The sequence below is a fragment of the Lagopus muta genome, chromosome 15, assembly GCF_023343835.1.
Source record: "Lagopus muta isolate bLagMut1 chromosome 15, bLagMut1 primary, whole genome shotgun sequence".
In the NCBI taxonomy this organism is placed as follows: domain Eukaryota; kingdom Metazoa; phylum Chordata; class Aves; order Galliformes; family Phasianidae; genus Lagopus; species Lagopus muta.
The window spans coordinates 10164569-10184520 of NC_064447.1; the positions used below are offsets into that span (position 1 = coordinate 10164569).

A 19952-nucleotide genomic window follows, 5' to 3' on the forward strand; every position below is an offset into this window, starting at 1 on the left:
CTGCCATGCCAGGGGCTGTGCTGACAGACGCGAGGGAATGGGGGGAAGCCTTCCAAAGCCCAAGGATGGCTGCCTTCCTCGCAGACACGTCAGCAAAGGTTCATTTTCACCTCCGATTTTGGCGACGCATGGAGTTTCGTACCTATTTGTAGGACATTGTGATTGAGAGCAATTAGACAAACAACCCGTAAGAAAACGCTCATTAATTCCACCGCAGCCAGGAACTTCTGGTCACTGAGCAGCTCAGAGCAGCTCCCTGCATGCGAGTGTCCACCGGGACAGCTGGCAGAACAGACCTGAGCAAGTCCAACCTTGCCTTATGGCCGGTTTTTGTTTGGGTTTGTTGTTTCGGGTTGGAGGAAGCTCACGTTCCTACATTCAGGCCAGGACACAAAGCTTTTCAGAGCCAGTTCACCTGTGATGAGCTTTTATCAGCTGCGACCTCTGCATCCCATCACCGTGCTGCTGCTGCCAGCTCTCCCTGCTAACCAAACCCTGCACAGCACCTCCAGCCAGCTCTACCCTTCAGCTCAACAAGTACCAGCACCAGCAGAAATCCTCAGGCCAAAAAGCCAGGACTTCACACATCCCCTGCTCCATCACTGCCCTCAATTCCATACACTGCTCACCCCAGTACTCCCAAGTCCCCGTTGTCCCTTGACATCCAGCCACAGGTTCAGATTCCTACCACACTGCCTGAAGCAAAGCAGTACACTGCAAGCATACAATACCTGCCAAATTACAATGAAACTAATTAACACGTTTGTGATAGCCCCCAGAAATGGGGTGCTGGAAGGCTGTGCATTTTGCATTTTACAAGGCTGCTCAGCAGCAAGACAGGCTGAAATGTAACAGAGTCACAGCATTCAGGAAAAAGCAGCCTCTCCTTGCCTGCAGGTGCTCCAGCACAGGACAAGCAAAACAGATGCTGCTTCCTTACCGCCTGGAAGCCTGAATTCTGCTTATATTCCAAAGTAACATATAAGCATAAAATGATCAATTCACCTCTTGACTTCCTCCAACATCCCAGTATCTGCAAATCATTCTGAAGTGAGGACATTTTGGAAGACAAGCGACTGTTATACAAACATTTTTAGAAAGCTCACACAAAACAAATCTTTATTCTTTGTCGCAGAAAATAAATACAGGTGCATATCTTCATATGCTTTATAGAAAAGCACTCCTACAAAATCACTTAACTGCATACAACAGTACAACCTTTTTGGCTTTTTAAATGCAAATATTATACAGTCACTTCATTTTATTATCTTTTAAAGCACTTGCAGCAAGCAGCTTTGGAAAAGGAATGCTTAGTTTAGAAGCCAAATTCTTGCTTCAAGTGTTCTGTGGGTTTTTTTCCACCATGTATATAGTGCAACTAACCTATAAGCAACTAGAACAGTTTTCTGTAAAACGTCTGCCCACCTCCCTCCCTCTCTCACCACTTTTCACCCCCCCCAAAAAACTGCAAAGAAAAAAAAACAGCTCTTAAAAAACTGTTCTACTTTGATACTTCAACCAAGAGAAAACAAAACGTGGCTCAATAGAAATATTAAGTAAGCATGATGCTTCACAGCTCGTTATCTTCTCACTTCCAGTTTGGCCCAAGGTGTTTATTTAAATTAGAAAGCTTTAATCATCCAGTCCAATATTTCTGAAAAGGTACGACATGGACTCCCCGTTGTGGATCCTGCGAATGGCTTCTGAGAGGATCATGCTGATATCCACAGTCTTGATTTTAGGGCACTGCAGTTTCTGGATTTCATGTGGAATCGTGTTTGTAACAACCACCTAAAGAAGAGGACAAACTGCTCAGATACAGCCCCTCCATCCTTCCCACCTGCCGTATCAGAACTGTGAAACTCCACGTCCACCCTCCAGATCCTACTGAACCAGCCTGGCTGACAAAGGAACAGGATTTCACATTACTGCCAGGATCAAAATCTCAGGGATATCAACACACTGCTGTAGGACTCCTCAGAGCCACAGATACCAGTTGCAGTGCTCCCCCTCTTTTAATGCCAGCACTAAGTTCAAAAAGGAAGGTACAAAATTCCCCTCCAACGTGCAGGAGATAAGTGTGCCAGTACTGACAGCTCATCTCTTCACTCTCCTAGTTTCCCACTGCTACAGTTTCAGGATATAGAGATGCCACTTTTCTAGCATTCAAGACAAGAGTAATAAAGCCTAAACACAGGATCCTATCCAGATCAATTCTTAATGCCAGTATATGTTAAGAATCAAGTCAGGAAAAATTTGCTGACTTAAAAAAAAAAATCATCTGAGTAGAAATTCAGCATGTATGCTTACTTCATCAATTGCAGATTCTTCTATCAGCCTGGGAGCATCCGAAGACAGCAGGCCGTGTGTGGCCATTACGAAGATCTTGTAAGCCCCCCTCTCCTTGAGGGTCTCTGCTGCAGCAAGAAAGCTGTCAACATCATCTATAATGTCATCCTGTCAAACAAAGGGGACACTGAGCCACTGGAGCTCAGCACATTCTCACACAGATCAACACGGTGACCTTTCACCTTTTCCAGATACAACACCCAAATGTTATCAGAAGCCCACCACCAAAGTTTAGTTACTAATGCAACAAAAACTGTACTTGCTGTCTGCAACTTTAACATACTGAATATGATTTATCCAAAGGCACAGCATTTTACTCACCACGATGATAGCTATTCTTCCGCCTACATCTCCAACAACTGTGATGGGTGGTTTTTCCTTGGGAATCAGCACTGATTAACAGCAATGTTTTAGAGAAACAGAAAACAGAAAGGAAAAGAAGGTTTATACAATTTACATTAAGTGTAAAAACATCGGCCTTGCATCAATCACCACTGTTTCAGAGAGAAGCAACGTGACAAGTATTCCAACAGCGTTTCTGGGAAATGCAAAAAAATATATTTTAAGTCCAACCAAAAGCATGAATGACACGGGAACAGTGGCTTGCAGACACAAGCAGTTCCATCAGACCCAAGCTAGGTTTATGCAGTGAAGTTTTGCTGGTGCAGCTCCAGGTCACAGCCCATTCAGCACAGCTCCTCTGTCAAGCACACAACGCTGACCCACACACACACAAACCCAGGCCAGCTCAGCTTACAACTCCATGTCCCAGAACAAAACCCAACCACAACCAAGAGGCAGAAGAGCGCGGCCTCTGCGCCCCGCTGCCCCATGTGATGGCACAGATGTCACAGGCAGCACAGCACCAGAACCAGGGATCACAAAGACACCCAGTAGCAATCTTCTCTTCCCCCTCATGTTCTCAGAAAGATTGCTGATGGTCCAGCACGATCATCCCTGCCCCAAAACCACAAAAAGCAAGAGGTGAACACTTTCACACACAAACTTACTTACTGGGTATCTCCAAACTGGGATGAATAGCAGCTACGTTCTTGGCTGTGGGCGGTGAGTGTCGACCATCCACCATGTCAGACTCAGCATCCTGAGCTTCCCCATGAATCACTGCAATTCCCAACCGTAAACGTTCAGCAAATGACTGGGCCCTGGCGAGGAAGGGTTAAAGAAAAATAATCATGTATATATAAGGTACACACATTAAACCTAGAACAATTCACATGCAGACATGTCTAACCTACAGGTATTTTAATTTTATTTCTAAAGTTACAGAGGAAAAGCAAAATGATCCTAAAATTGCAGGACAATAGAAGAAATCAGTTATCCCGTGCCATCCTGTTTTCACTAGGCTTGTGAAAGGCAGAATAGCCTTGGAAGTGTCCATACAGGCTTTGCAAGCAACAGGTCAAATGCTGCAAAGGCAACAAATCTGATTGCTCCCTTCTGTTTTGCCCAGTCAAAAAAAAAACAAAACCAAAAAACAAATGAAACTTTCTGGCCTTCAGCATTCTTGAGATCCTGTGCTTCAGCTGCTGACATGTAACCATCACCAAGAATATCTGGATTGCTTACGTTTAATGAAACACAAACAATTGTTCACCTACTTCTTTTTAGCAAGACGTGGACTAAGGAAGGCAGCATCCCTGACCTTCTGACATGCAGCCTTAGATACCCTACTGAAGAGGCATCAAACAACGATGCTGCCTAACAAACAGCTCTTGATATTTAAACAGCAATCTACAAACTCACAACAAGTTCCCCCACCATGCACTATTTTCCTGAATTCAGAATTTATGTAAAGAAGTACCAAGTCAGCTGAAGGAGTGGGAAAAGCAGAGAGGCAGCAAAATAGGAAATGTGCAGCCAGTGCCTGCATCCCAGCTGCCAGCAGCAAGGACAAACGAAGCAGGATTCGCCCCGCTGACCTCGCACTCCCAGCTCAGCGCCCCGCTGACACACTGATCTGATCTCCCTCTGCTCAAAGCAACACCAGCACATGCAAAGCCAAACGCCTTGTCCTAGCCTCAGTACCTGGGACTTGTGGCCTGAATTACCTCCTCTACATTCAAGCCTTGTTTCACTATCCAAACAACTCAAAGTCCACAATAATTTGCTCACTGTGATGCTCTGCTAATTAAAAACGAAGAATTTTCTGCACTGCGGTTCTCGTAGTTTTCTTTTTGAAAAGGTTGGATGCATATAAATTATGAATCCAAACATTTATTTCAAGAGTTATGACTTAAAAGGCATAATCACATGAACGAATCAATCATTGAAAACCACAACGTTACACTGAATGAAGTTCAAAACAACACTCAAATGATTTATTCATTTTCCACTGAACTCAGAAACTGCAGAAACATTCTGAACTCCTTCAAGCAGAAGCTGTCACAAACAGAGAATGTCACATTCATCCAGAGAAATGTGTTCCTTTATTAGGATAAACCATTCAGCCATTCTCTTCCGAGAGGAAACTGAACACACACAGCTCTGGGATCCTCTTGTGCACATCTGCGACAGACTGAGCTGCTAACGGTGTGACAAGCTACTTGCTGGCATATGCAGTTACCTGGCAAGCATGAAAACGTTTCAACAAATGTATCTAGACCTAGGAGGCAATGCTGACACCAAAGAAATGAAATAAAGACAAGCATGTGAAAAATAACAGTCAAAATCAAAACAAGTCAGCTGGAAACCACTGCTGGGAAACAAAGATGCCGAAGGTCACTGCCCCAGCATACTTCTACAAATAAAACATTTCTGATTTACGGTGTAAAACAGTGAAAACCCTTTTTATGAAGACAATCAAATAAGTCTTGGCTTAAGCCTAGGTAACTTCTCAGCAAATTACTGGTTTGTACTACAGCAAAAATAGTATCTCTTAAATCACCAATCAGCTCTTTGCCATCCTCCCTGAGTAGCATAACTGCAACCAGCTCAGGTACAGCAACCAGAAAGCTCCAGGAATTAATTCCAACTGTTTGGGCAACAGGAACTTCTCACATCAAACAGCCTCAGCCGTCAAACCCCACCATGCCAGATGGTGAGTGAGGATCTGATAACAAAGCTCTAAGCTGTGATCGTTAAGCAATTACTCCGGATTAACGGTGTTCTTCTTCCAGCCATTTTGCTTCACTCACAATAGGCAACCCGTGGTGTAAACACAGAAAAATAGGACTAAATAGCTTCTGAATACTAAGCACTGCATCGATTTACCACACGTGGTAAACAACACACATCTGACAGTTAAGTGGCAGGGGGTGTGGGCTGCATCTTCTAATTGCTGCTCTTGTCTATGTTCACCTGATCTGAAAAGCAAAATCACAACAGAGATTTCCTGCTCTAACAAGAGAGCAGATCTTACCCACCTCTTTGCAGACGCAGGTGATTTGGCCACAATTACAGCATTCCTGTAGTCTGGTATCTGTAGTAAATAACAGATAGCAATGTCTACTTTGTATCTTCAGACAGATTTAAACTCAGTAAGAATCAAAATTTCATTCTGCCAAAAGAATTTTAAACATTGAATGTTTTACCTAACATAAGAAAGCAACCTCGAGAATCCACAGTGTGTGATGAGACTTCACGTCTCAGTAAGCCCAGCCATGAAGCAAATTCAGACTTTTAACTCACAATTCCACCTTTCATTCATATCAGGTTATAGAGATTACACAAAAGCAACTGCCTTAGAGTAATATGCAGACTACAAAGGCAAATGTTAAAAATCAGGAAACCATGAAAACTGAAGTTTCCTGTCCTATTTAAATTGTCTTGCAAATCCACACAGCAGCCTTTCAACACTTAAAACACAGTATTTCATCCTTCCTTCTTTGTGGAGTTGTTCTTCCAGTTACAGGGAGAAAAAAAGAAAAGAAGAAAAAAAAAGAGACAGGCCTCTCCATCACATCACAGCAACTCCTCACACGTACCATCAACAGCTTCAAATTCTACAGTCAACATTCTGGTCCTGGAGCCACAGTTTATGTCCTCTCTGTAGGTCAGCGTGAGGACGCTGCTCCAGATGCTGACAGCAGCAAAGTGGGAAGACCAAGAAGTTTGGTTTTCATTTCAAGGTCTATGGGGACATGAGTCAGTCTTTACATGCATCATCCCTCCCAGGCTTGCTGCCTCACTGCCATACTGGCTTTTCTTCTCTGACACTCTCGCTTCATTTAGCCAGCATTTTAGTCCCCATCTCTCATCTCAGTCTCCTGTTTTCCCTTCCAAAGCTCCTTGTCAGACCAATCTTTCCTCGCCCAGTTTCAACCATTCCACTATCTACATTTCCAGTCCTTTCTCACCTCTTTTCCAACAGCACTTTGTGTTCCTCTCACTGCAGTCCTTCCTTGCAAACTCAGCATTATCCTGGGACAATCAGTCTGCCACAGAGCACAGCAGGCAAACAACCTGCCTGGTCCTGCAGCAGCTCAACGCTCCACGGCCGCTCTCAGCTGCAACAACAAGTCCTACAGAACTGATCGGATCCCTGCAGAACCCCAGAGTTACAGACCTCAAGAGCTGCTAATGAATACCTGCAAACAGTTCTGCTAGAGCTGTCATTTGGCAAAACTGGGGAACGGTACCCCGAAACGGAGTTTGTGGTTCACTGTCAGATGTTAAGTACCTCCAAAACATGGAAATACGTCTTTCTCCCAACCACAAGCAAGCCAAGTTCTTCCACAGCCTTATCCTCAGACACGCAAACCACACCAGCCAAATATTTCCAAAAACATTCTATCTGAAAGAATTCTTTTTTTCCACACTTACTGAAGTACTGAATTTTGGCATGGACCCAACAATTGAAAACAAGGGCTTTGCAGAGGATGTGTCAGGAAACATTAATAATCCACAGCGCTACCAACTCCACCTACAGCAGTGGGAATTCAGCATGTTCTGTCCTTTACAAATGCTAAGTCAAACAACAGCCTAGGAAGATGAACATGTTGGAAGGTACAGACAAGGCAGGGCCTGTCATTTGACATAATAAAGGCTTTGATCTTGTTCAAACATCATTGCCTCACTTTTCCCCTGCTGAATTACCAAATTTGTTCTCATCTCTTCAAAAATGAAGTCAGAAAGCCAGAAATGTCATCCAAGAGACAACAGAGCATCAACAGCTGCTGGTAACAAAGAGCTACATCACTCTGAGATTGGCAAATCACTCAAGATTAACATGTATGCATAGGAAAGAAGACAATAACTATAAATATTTGCTGGACATACAAAGGAAAACCACCATTCCACATGGATTTCACTGACTGGACTGACTTCATCCCAGAGCACCAAATAATTCCTTCACACCTGTGCATAAATTCCTGGCAGTGAACAGCCACAAGGCCTCATCCTCTGAGCTTTCAGTTCAATGCTTTGCAAGGGACCTTCACTCTTACCAATCCGGATTCTATCTCCTGCTGTTCAGTGCATCCCATCACAACTCCCACCTGAAACATTTTCCATGCTGTGCCATTCACGGTGCAGGAGATGCAGCAGCAGCAGCCAAGGTAAGCTTGAGAAGAATACTGAATTCTTTCTGAGCAACACCAGAGGAATCTTTTTCAAAGGGATAATAAATACAATTTGGCTAGAGAAACTACTCGCCAATATAAAACCCAGGTGATCACAGTGGTTCAGTCAACTTCACTTATAGTAAGTCTAACAAGCTGAGGAAGGAAGAAACAGAAAACAAAGTATATCTAAACAAAGTCCCCTCCACATCCACCTCAGCAGTGCTTTGTGGATGCTCCCTGGTTAGAAAGCAGCAGGAGGAACAGACTCAGCCGCAGCAACTCCTTGTAAATCATTCTGACAATCACCTATCAAAACGTGCTTAAAGACTAAACCACACCCTGACCTCCTTACCTACCATAGACAACAGGTTCAAGTAACATGCAGTGGCAAAACTTGTCTTCAATCCTTCTACTTGGTCTTTTACTTTCTTTTCTCTAACTTACACAGTGATTACAGTGCACAACTGTGGAAGAATGGTGAAATGGTGACGTGAAGGATGGTGCCACAGCCAAGAGCCCAGAGTTTTGTTCCACAGTTTCCCTCATGCTAGGAGTGCAGCACCAAATGATGACTGACACTCAGCTGGGAATTGATTCTTTAGCAAGAGAGTCTTAACAATCATGGTGGGTTTGTCTGTATTTGCTTTTTTTTATTTTAATTCAGGCATCCATCTCTCTGCAAATGAAAAGGTGTGGCTTAAAAAGAAACAATTACTTTCTTCCAAATTTACAATTAGTCAAGACATAAAATGCATCTTATACCTACAATTATCAACTGCACAATTCGTACATTGTGCAGCACTTCTCAAAGCACTTCCTGAAAGTCACATCCACCTCAAAAGACAGAGCACTGGATGCACACAGCATCAGAAGTCACGCTCAAGCCCTGAACAAACAGCAGGAGATTCCCCACAGAATAATCTGTCCTTATCTTCAGATCACCATGCACAGACTTCCATCATTTACATGGTAACCTACACAGTATTTTCACAATGCTACATAAGTTACACCTAACAAGCATTCCATCCTGTAAATGGCAAACAGGAGAGGAAAAGGACAACCAGAATAGGGAAATGCTCTTTTTCAAAAATATGAACATGTGTGAGAGATGGAACAGCAGCCTTACATGGATAATAAAATGCCAGTTCTTCATGAAAGGAAATCTCGGTCCTCTGAGGGGAGAAGAACCAACTTCACAATTCCTGCCCCAAAACGACCCTTCCTCCTTTCAAAATCTGTTTGAAGAATTAATCTTTTCACAGGAATTTGCTTCAAGAGCCTCGAGACGTGACAAAAAAAAATTAAAGAAACAAAAGGCTGCAATAGAATGGCTTTCTCACCTCTTCTTGGATGTACTGCAGTAAAAATGGAGATGCTCTCAAGTTATCAACTGGAATATTGAAGAAGCCCTGTATTTCCTTCTGATGTAAATCCATGGTAATAAGATGAGTTAGTCCTTCAGAAACAAAATAAAATAGACATATGGACAAGCAGATGAAGAACATCACTTTTCTATTCAATTTAACAGGTTTTTTTCAAAACAAGCTCTGTGAGCTGCTCTGGTACTAGAAGCACACAGCAGACCAGCTGTGTCCCTTTCACACACAGGGGTTGCCATGCCTCCAGATGCCTCAGAGCAAACTCCACCAGTGGATCAGCAGTGCCACACTGAGGCAGCTGTGATCCTTCTCCATTTGACACGTGACAAAATGCAACCACAAAGGAGATGGATACAGAATGCATCTATGGCACACAGCATGAGCCTGGCACAGCAAACATCTGAGTTCTGAGCTCCTGAGAAATAGATCCAAATTCCACTCATTGCTACGTTTCTTCTTTCAAAATAAGAACCAGATCCCAGTGATCACTGCTACTGCACGTCCTTCCCAGGGACAGGAGTAGAGGAAAGAAGCAGAAAAGAAAATCTATTGAGGACTGACACCGAATAATCACGTTCTCCCACATCAACTCAAATGTAAAGAGGAGACAAAGCACATTCGCCACTAGGTAAAAGAGACAGACTAGAAATGAGAAAGCACAACTGTTCGAGATTGAGGAAGGCAAAGAACAGCACTGGGAGGGAGACAGCACGACCTGAAGTGGCAGACCCATCTCGCCTGCACAGCAGGATGCAATGTGAGGTGGATGCTGCATTTTTTTCCCTTCTCATTTGCAGCTCTCTCTCATTATACCCTTCTATGTGATTTTAAACTTACAAAAACTGACGTTACTTTTAAGTCTCAGCTTGCACACTGACCTCTTTCAATCTGAATGCTGAGCATAGGATCCCCCATTGCCCTGATTATTTCATAACAATCTCCATCCTTACCAGCTTTGCACATCATTGAAGCCAGTAATTTAGAAACAATGGAGCCTCTTTTTCTCATCTTGCACTGTTTGCTGTAGGGGAAGTAAGGAATCACTCCAATAATGCTTTTGGCACAGGATGTTTTACAGGCATACACCATGATCAGGAGTTCCATGATCGTAGTATTCACATCCCTGCAATGAGAAGCATCTGGTTTTGTATCCAGGAATAAAAATCCTGCAGCAGAATTGAAGGTAACACCTGCACACAGAGATTTCACTCCACTGTAGTAAGAGTGCTGTCAGAGATTCCTCAGAAAGAATCCAGTTGTGCACCTAAGGATGCAAGCACCCTGTACCTACCATTGTAATCCTTCACTGGATTTGTTTTTCACTTTTTGGGGCAACTCAGCAGTTTTTGCTATAGCACCCTTCAGGCTTTTAGGAATACAGAACAGTGTTGTAACAACTACACCACAACTCTGTTTTTTCTCATGGTTGAACTAAATCATTTTAGAGGTCTTCTCCAACCTTAATGATTCAATGAATCTATCCCTAACATTTATTGCTATTGTGTACAAAACAGATATATTTTTCAATACACATAGCTTAAATTTTAAAAGATGGCTGGCAATACATTTCCCTTTTGTTCAAGCCAACAACAGGCTAAATATACGGTAAGCACCGTCTGTTTTCTGCTCTAAATGAGAAGATAGAGAGGGCCTCCCTGCAGATGGGAACCAGTCAGCAACTCAGACACCTCCTACTCCTGTAGCCACTAGAAATTTTCCTAAAAACAGTTTTCACATGCATAAAGTTCTTTTCAAAGCAACAAAATGGTTTTCTGAATCACCCAACATAGTGCCCAGGAAACGTTTCTGCTACTTTGAGAAGCCTGTAACGGTGCTGGAGCCACAGTACTGAAAAGGAAGGAATTCAGAGAACATGGTGAGCAGAAGAATGCACTTAGCAGAAGAACTCAGAGAGGCCACGGGGAAAGTTTCAATGGTATTTTCACTGAAAGTGAAATTAATTGATGTTAGCCTATAATGAAGTCTTCTTTGTGCATGTATTAAAAATATACAAATCTAACTTCATCATACTGTATCACACACATATGATGCAATGAGAAGTTAAAACAGAAGCATTCTTAAGGACAGCCTACATCAAAATACAGACAAGTGCCTTTAAACAGGTACTCACTTTGAAACTGTCTGGATGATAAACACATCCTTTCCTCTCACAGACTCCTGAATTTGTACTCTCGTTTCTGCCAAGAAGAGAACTATGTAAGACTTGCTGGAGCAAAATGCAACAGAAACAAGAAGAGGGTAGCCAAAATCTGCACGCTGTAGACAGGCAAGATTCCAGTTTTGCCAATTAAATGCTCACCTCTGTTTGGCTCTTGATAAACCTGAACCTTCCCCATCTCAACTCCTAATCGCCTGCAGGAAGAGAAAACAAACCAGAATATGAGAAAACGAAAGGTAAAACAATTGAAGAGCCCACAGTGCCATGGCTACTGAAAAGGCTGCATTTGAGGAGAAAAACAGGAAAAGAAAACCACAAGTCCTAAAATCAACAACTGCAGTGGAAATCTCTTGATGCAGCCACACTGCAGGTCAAGCTAAACTCATTTTCAAGTCAAGCTCAGAAAAATCAGTGGAATAAAAATACTGCTTCTTAAATTATGTAACAAGTTCTCATTCTTATATATCTGCACGCGTTACAGACACACTGCACTGTCTCTAAATCTACACAGTTGACAACATAAACATTCACAACACTCAAAGACCACTTTTAAAGCACTCTTTTCCAAAGAAAAACATCAATCTAAAGTGAATGGAAAAATACTAGTGCGCTCTATTCAATGAATAAAGAAAGATTAAAGCCTGCTGAGTTTATTCCATTTCAGCATCAGCACAGACCACAGGCAGAAAGCAGGATATGACAGGTACACATGCCCAAATCCTTCCCATGCACATCTCCCTTCTACATCTAGCTTTGGTACACAGATCTCAGGAATAACCACATAACAAAAGAGGAAAGAAGCCTTTACTAAAACAAGTCCCATCATAAAGACAGAGGTCCCACGCTGCCCTGCAGGCAGATATTACTTACTCAGCAATTCTCTTTGATAGTTCCATGCATGAAGAATTGGAATTAGCTGAAAACAGCACCAGTCCACCTTTCGTTATATTCATGATGGCCCCAGTTTCAGTTGATGGCACACAAAACATCAAACCTAAGTTGTCTTCCCACTCCTAAAAGACTGGAAGAGATCAAAGGCCTGGTAAATCCACACGTTAAAAATACAAAAAGAACAAATTTTCTCTGTTTAGACAATGAGTTTTTTGTAAGCCTATATTCTCCAACATTCTTAGTATTTACAATCACTGCAGTGGTTTGTGATCCACAGGCTAGCTCAGCATACCTAGAGATGTGGCAGAAAGGACGGGCCTTCCACCTGTCCTGCCTGTTTTCTCCTACCCCCAAGTTTCACATAACCTACCAGCAAAATGTTTCACTGGAAGTCTCCAAAAGATCTCCCCTAGACAACTTCCTAACAGATGGGTTTTTTATTTGTTGGGTTTTAAATGCTCTCCTTAGGCTATAATTTAGCAGCACAGATTCTCTTTTCCACAGCTCCCTTTCTAGAACTAAGCAACGCTGACTCTCAATATCACAACGCCACTCAGGCATCGGTCTGAGCTCACGAGAGCCCTGTGGGTCCTGGTCCTGTTTGGTCCAACAAAGTGAGAGTATACTAGAAATGCTTTTAGGCCTCAGAACATCAGCTGAAAGCATCTTTCTCTGGCATAACGGGAACAACGTTGAGACAACCTTCAATTGTTACTGCAAACCTCTACATGGCAGTTTGAAGACAACTTTTATCTCCAGTTATGTTACCTTCCTTCCTGCACGGATTAGGAAAATAAAGAGTAATTAAGAATCTGGTGAAAGATGAGAGCTGTTTCACATTTATTGCTCAGCATGCATCTTAATCCACAAGGTACTGCCATTCACTACCAACAAGGAAGATTTGCAGTTTTTCCACATAAACACAGGTCAAGGACATGTGGATGTACTGCAGCAGCAACAACTGCGTGGTGTAGGGAGAAGTCAGTTTTGTGAAGCAACACTGATGCATCAAACAAGAAAAGGATGCTGGGACAACAGCAAACTGACAACAACTTTATTTATTAGATGTGCATAGGTGTGACTCCACAGGTGCCCATGGGACCACAGCCCTCCCTGGCTGCAGGTGGATGCATCTCCCAGGCCAGGCTGTAAGAAAGCACACATTTCGCGGTGCAGGCTGCTCCACCAGCTCCTACCCTTCCTTCTGGGCAGGACGCAGCTACACTCGCATTAGCTGATGAATACAACGATTCCTGGACGGGCTGCACACGATCCCATCGCTTTCCCTTTTACACCTCCACCAATTCAGCGCGTGCAATACGGAAAGCAACAGAGGCATTAACAGCTGTCTGGAATCACCGCTTCTAAACGCGATCGCCACGGGCTGGGGGCAGCCTGGGCCCTTCCCACGAGGGGATGCGGTTCTTCACAGCCCCAGAAAGACCTGGGCGGCGATCGATCCCCCGGCTCGCTCAGAGGGCCGAGCCCCGCACCCACACTCCCTACCGCTCCGTATTCCCTCGGGGGAGCGGCCTGAGCGTCCCTCAGCCCCCGACGTGCCACCAACCACACCCCCGCTCCAGCCTTCACCTGCGGGGCCGCCGACGAACCCCCCGGAAAGCGGCTCCCTCCCACACGGCCGCTGAGAGGAAGCCCGTTTCTCGGGTGGCGGGGCGCCGTACGAGGCAGGGTGTGGAAGGGGAACACAGAGCGTCCCTTGCTAAAAGCCTTACCTACCGGCTCCGGCCCTCCGGTCCCGGGAGAAGGCGGCCCGGCCCGGAGGGATGGTGGGGAGGCAGAGGCAGCGCGAAGCTCAGCCCCTCCAGAGGTTATTCGCTCGCAAGATGGCGGCGCCGCGAGGGGGGGGCGGGCGGAGGGTGCGCGAGGGGCGGGAGAGAGGCCACGCCCTGCCCCCCCCCCACAGCCCTTCCCGCCGAGGCCTCGCGCCGCTCTGAGGGGCGTCTCCGTCGGCGCCATTTTGCCCCCCTGCGGTGGGGGGGGGATGCTGAGGCACTGCTGAGGAGGGCCGATTTGGGGAGCGTGCTGTTAGCGTGTCGTTTCACATTTTCCCCGCTCGGATGTCACAGGGGTGGGCAGTGGTATCCATCAGGGCTGTGGAAGCCCCCTCACAAAATCCGAGCTGTATGGCTGTATCCGACTGTACTGTGAAGTACACTGCGCAGTGCTAGGTTTTGTTATCCTGCCCAAATTCAGGAGGGTAAAGCAGACAGTCATGTCAGAGTTCTATCCTTTGGAGTGTACAGGTACAGATCAGGTACTTTTGACTGCACCTTCTCACAAAATAATTATTCCTGGACTGCAACATACAGCGTGCATTGGAACAGGGCCTGTAGCACCGAGCAGAGACGTGTGTGCCATGAAAGACACAGAAAAGCTGCCCATACTGCTCACCCAATGCACAGAGACAACTTTGTACTTTGAAACTTCTTACAATGAAACTGCCACCGTGAGCTGCATTTTTTGCTTTAAGCATTCACATACTTGCCTGCAGCTCACAATATGTGCTTCAACAGTTGTCTCCACTGCCAGTAGGAGCAGGGCAGGAGAGCAGTTGAACCAGCTGCCAGATGCTGAGCACTCCGCACACAGCACTCCTCACAGAGCACAGACATCTGTCTGAAATGCATGAGACCTGTTTGTGTCCTCAGAGAGGCAATGCTGCAGCGATTCTATGCGTGTCTGCAGGATCTCAGGTTGGAAAGTGTCATAAAATGGGCCCCGTGCCTCCTCACCACCCCCACCATTTCCAGTCTGCGTTCCTCTGCTTACAGGCTGCTGCTCCCGCTGTTGATTCAGGTTCCTTGACCTTTGCGGGTTCCTTTTTGTTTTGCAGGGAAGGAGGCTTTGAGCCTTTTGTCAGCCTCTTCATAGAGCAGCAGAGACTTCTTAGCGTCAGCCCTCATCACTGGGTTTCACTGCAGGCTGATGGCAGAGCAGCCAGAAACAACACATGTTGAAGCGCTGACCCACAGTGCAATCAGCAGCCTTCCTCAGAGGCATTTTTCAATACCCTCAGGGCACACAGAATTTGCTGACTACTCGATTTGTCCTGCCCCAAATTCCTGACATTTACACAAGCAAACCACAAGACCAGGAACTAAAAAAAAATTATGTCTTCTGATCCTTTTTCTTGAGCAACTGTCTGCATTTCCTCAAAGAAAATCAGTTTCTTTCCTGCCTCTGTTTTCCTGGTCAGAGGATTACAAATGGAAGCCTTCAGTCCCAACGGAGAGGGATTTGTTAATATTACAATATGTTCTTCAAGTACTGAGAGTTTAACAGATTGCTTTCCCAAAACGAGCACCTGGTTTTTAATTTCATTCACAATGATCCAATTAGCAGTCATCTGAGGAATTCTGAAAAACTGTTACGTGTGGCTGGAGCAGCTCAGGGAAATCTGTTGTTCTTAATCCAGATACAATTCTGTCAGGAAGAAGTGTGCCATAAAGTATGAATTTCAGAAGCCCACAGTTAGTCCAGCCAAGGTGAAGGGCACTGCTCATCCAGCGCTTGGCCGGACGACAGCCTGCATCCATCACCTGAGAGACAACAAATGCTTGTGTCATCCTGTCTCCTAAGCTCCATCCATCACTGCTCTGCCAGGTTGCTGTTTTGTATTGTTTGCTGTTGCTTTGTATTATTAATTTTTTTTTTTTTTAAATTAAGGTGGACGTTAAAAATCTCCTGCCAATCTACTTGTTGGCAAGAGTTATTGAGCTTGGCACACCAAAGAAATGTTTTGCTTTCGTCCTGACACTGCCCTGTGAGTGTGTTTTGTCTCTCCCAGTAGTCTTACAAGGCACCTTGAAGAAATCTTCTGCCCCACATATCCTTCCAGAGCCTGCTGGGACGCCCTGCAGCATGTAGGAACCTTCATACTGAGCACCTCCACGCTCAGCACAGCCTCAAGGCTGCCACCTCCAGTCCCTACCTCAGGAGTGACCGTATCTGGTTTCTAGAAGACACCAACTTGGATACTGCCCAGCTAGCAAGGCAGAGCTGAAAGTAGACATAGATTTCTGAATCTCCCTTGCGCATGGAAGTGATCTGGAAAATAGCATTCCCCACTTCTGGGAACTAAAGTGCCTTAAGAAAGGCCCCAGAGCAGAGCAGGCATCTTATCTACATGAAGGGCTAAATAGACAGCTCTCTCTTTTTGTTTAATCAAATATTAACGCTTAACTATGGCTTGACTGTCTGCAGGAAACAGGCACCAACTCATTCTATTATAGTAAAGTCCCTCATAAATCATAAGTATATCTATTTGGGGAAAAGAGGTATATAAAAAAACACAGAGGTTAGTTTGTTTCCCATTCCTAATAGTACTGCGTGTTCCAGGTCAGTCTGAAATGATTAACAGATCTGCCACATCAGCCTTCAGCACAGGCATGGAGTATCTCCTATCAGCCTTCAAACAAAGAAACAACAGACTTGTTGGAATAGCCAGTGTTTAACAGGTCACTGCACAGAAAAATGTCTCAAGCTGGATGAAAGGGAGAGGATTTGAGCAAACGCTGTCCTGGAACAAGAACCAGCAGTAGTGTCTTCTGCTTTGTTTGCATATTCTCTTTGCTCGCTGCAATTGCATGCAGCAGTGTCCTGTAAAGTTTGTGTCACAGTCATAACTCTGTTTACAGAAGTAGTTTGCCCTTCAGTTCTCCCTTAAACAAAAGCCACTGAACAATGAAGTGGAGTCATTGTAGGGAAGTTGAACAGCTACACAGTGCTAAACGCTCTATTTCACTGTCCTACCACTAGCTCCTAGTTTGACTTGGCATTTACTGCATTACTGCACAAAGCTACAGCTCTACACAGAGGAAGCGAGCACGCATCATGATCTGGGCAGGCTCTTAGTGAATATTCAGGAAAGGTTTGTACATGGGTCACTGTACAGCGGCTTGCTAATGAAAGCAGAGCTCAGTAGGGAGAAGATCCTGTGCTTCACATACACAAATATGGGGGAAGGGGGGGAGGGGAAGAAAGGGAAGGTAAAGAGACTGCCGACTTCCATCTCTGCCCAGAGCAGCTAGGCAGAAACTAGGAGAAATGCAGGGAGGACCAGAGAGCAACCTGCAAGGGCACCCTGATCTCCTCCCAGCTTGGTGCAGAACAGGGCTGAGCCCAGAGCAGCAGTAACACACAAACACCTGTGCAGGTTGTGGATCCTTACCCAGCTGCAATACCAAGAAATGATGGACCTCCATACATTGCCTTTAGCTTGACCTTGTCTAACAAGCCCCTTCCCCAGGTTCAGGAGTGAGACACTTTAAAAGTTTTACTCACCAGGGAGATTTCACCAGAAGAAATGCAAAAGAACTAGCAGACTTCTCACAGGCTTTTATTGTTTCATTTAGGAGCATCTACTGAGAACTTCCTTCCCTGCTGAATCACTCTCCATCCATCTGCAGCCACCTTCCGCTGCTGGTACTTCCTCCTGTTCTTCCCTCCCTCTTTCCTCTTAACTGTTCTGAGCCCAGTTTTTTATTTGCATGCTCTCCTCCAGGTTCCAAGGATAGAGTACAATCTCTTCTTTAATGCTGCTCGGTTGGTTTGTCCCTGATAGCTCTGCAGTTTCTCCCACCTCCAGAGTCACCTGCTATACTCTCTCCTCCAAAGCAAAGCAGCCACAGCTCTAGTTGAAATCCTGGCTTAAAATGCTTGCTAGAAAAACATAGAACTGCCAGTCATAGCAACAATCCACTGCTATCAAGGACTACACACTGCAAGTCCCCCAGGCTTTAACTGCCTGAGATCTTCGTTAAATCCTTTTCTAAGATCCTGTCTTCCTTACAGAAGCTGCTGTGTCACAAAATCCAGCTGTACTATGGTGGTGCCCCAGCATAATGAAAATACCACGCTTACTTTTTCTTGTGCTAAAGAAAACACCACACCATCCAACCAGAAATGGACCACTGACCTGCTACCACGTAGCCTGGGATTCAATCAGGATGGTCACAGTCATGTTGTTTTGGGATTTTGCTCATTCTATTTTCACTCACCTGAACTAGCCCCACGACATGATTCCCCCCACCAGCACCAGGTAGCACGGTATCTCCTTCCCTTTCTCCCTTCCTTTGAGGACAGCTCTGAACAGTGCAGGGTGCGCTCAGAAGGCGCAGGCTGTGGGTTTTCTGCCATGACAAAGCCTCTAGCCCGAATCACCTGCCAAGCCTTTCTGAGCTCTGTCACCGAGATGTTTTGGTGATACCACATTCACCTCACCCACCTCCAAAGCATTAATGACCTCACCCAAATTCTCACACTGCCCTGCTACTTCACACCAAACACCCCAGCTACCAAAACTTGCTCGTTCTCAGCTTCCTCCATGCACAACTGAGCCCAGCACGCCCCAAGCGCTCTGTCCATCCCAATCCTATTTGTAGGAATGGAGCTGTCAGCCTGCCCACAGAGCCGCCCTCCGCAGGGCCAATCAGGCCGAGGCCAGCAGGACAGCCGACCTGTGCCTTTCTCAACAACTGCAAATACCAGGGGTTCAGGCTGTTCCTGAAGCCCAGCACCACCCAACTGATCACATCTGAAAGAGCCTTGAGAGCAAAGCTGCGTCAGAGGGGGGCACAGGTGCCAAAAATGCTGCTTGACCCCTTAGGATTGTTTGCTTATCTTTGGATTTTTTTCTTTATTCAAGTTTTTTTTATTTACACACATGGCAAATATGAATATCAGAGAGAATGAATAGCCTGCTTCTAGTTAGCAATGAGAGACTACCGTAATTATTGCTGTAATAATGGAATAGCATGAACACAAGCAAATTCAGTATGAGAGATTTATCTTGGAACCAGTCCCTGGGCAGCCTAACCGCACCTGGTGTCAGCTTTGCACAAAGGCTTGGGATCAGACCCAGGATGACAGAACTATTTCTGTGACCATCCTGCCACACAGCAATGGCCATGAGCTGTTGGTTACTGCCAATGAAACATTCCCATTTTTTCCCCAGCAGTATTTTGACAGGTGTTCTCAACAACAGCTGTTTGAAACTCTCTAAGTCCCTTTCCCGTCATGCAAGGAGAGAGCTTTGTGAAGGCACACTATTTTGCTTAACCATAATAATGTGCCACTTAAAGAGGAGCCAACTTCTGGGAGGGGTATTAAGACAATTTAGTTGTGGGATTCAATGGGATTTGCTAAAGCTGCTGTGCTAATGGCACGCTGTTCTTGGCTGGGATGCCAGGGAGAAGGTGGTGCTCTGCAAGTTGCTCTCCTGGTATTTGAGCAGCAGTTCCTTATACCATCCAGACTCTCTGCTTCACTGACATCAGAACCCTGTACCCATCTGGTATGTCCAAATGCCCCACAAAATTACATCCTTTCTTATCCCAGACTGTGATGCTCCAAGTTCAAGTGTTCTGGGACGATGAGAGAGGCACAATGGGAGGCCAAGGCCTTGGTCCAGCAATCTCAGAGATGCTTGTCACAAGGAATTATGTGGGCTCTGCAAACAGATGAAGAAAACCAGAAAGAGCAAACACTGGTCTGCACAACCTTGACACTGCAATCAATGCTGTCATTTGCCACCAGGAGCAAGTAAACAGCCCCAGCATTGCACTGCATAGCAAACATTGCAGCTTTATCTGGATGACAGGCAGCAATTTG

At 45.1% G+C, this 19952-nt stretch overlaps 1 protein-coding gene across 3 annotated transcripts; it reads right to left on the minus strand.

The window, feature by feature from the left end:
• Nucleotides 1-1090: 1090 nt before the first annotated feature.
• PRPSAP2 (phosphoribosyl pyrophosphate synthetase associated protein 2) lies at nucleotides 1091-18686 on the minus strand. Of its 3 annotated transcripts, none has more exons than XM_048961856.1 (11): nucleotides 17625-18686; nucleotides 12300-12450; nucleotides 11571-11623; nucleotides 11382-11448; nucleotides 10201-10373; nucleotides 9212-9327; nucleotides 5733-5788; nucleotides 3364-3512; nucleotides 2671-2741; nucleotides 2311-2457; nucleotides 1091-1791 (listed from the first exon to the last, which is right to left on the minus strand). In XM_048961856.1, the coding sequence occupies exons 2-11, from the start codon at nucleotides 12416-12418 to the stop codon at nucleotides 1633-1635; spliced, it is 1110 nt and encodes a 369-aa protein (XP_048817813.1). In that variant the 5' UTR covers nucleotides 12419-12450; nucleotides 17625-18686; the 3' UTR covers nucleotides 1091-1632. The 3 variants fall into 3 exon arrangements, with proteins under 3 accessions (XP_048817813.1, XP_048817812.1, XP_048817811.1); XM_048961855.1 differs by lacking the exon at nucleotides 17625-18686 and adding an exon at nucleotides 14058-14205; XM_048961854.1 differs by lacking the exon at nucleotides 17625-18686 and adding an exon at nucleotides 14054-14205.
• Nucleotides 18687-19952: the final 1266 nt, after the last annotated feature.

Excerpts from the sequence above, each read along its gene's own strand:
- PRPSAP2 (XM_048961856.1), bottom strand. The coding sequence starts at position 12,418 with ATGTTTTGTGTGCCATCAACTGAAACTGGGGCCATCATGAATATAACG. Across the intron at positions 11,624-12,299 it reads CTATCAAAGAGAATTGCTGA|GCGATTAGGAGTTGAGATGG; the intron begins GTAAGTAATATC and ends CTCTTCCTGCAG. Across the intron at positions 10,374-11,381 it reads ATCATCCAGACAGTTTCAAA|GGATGTGAATACTACGATCA; the intron begins GTGAGTACCTGT and ends TTCTCATTGCAG.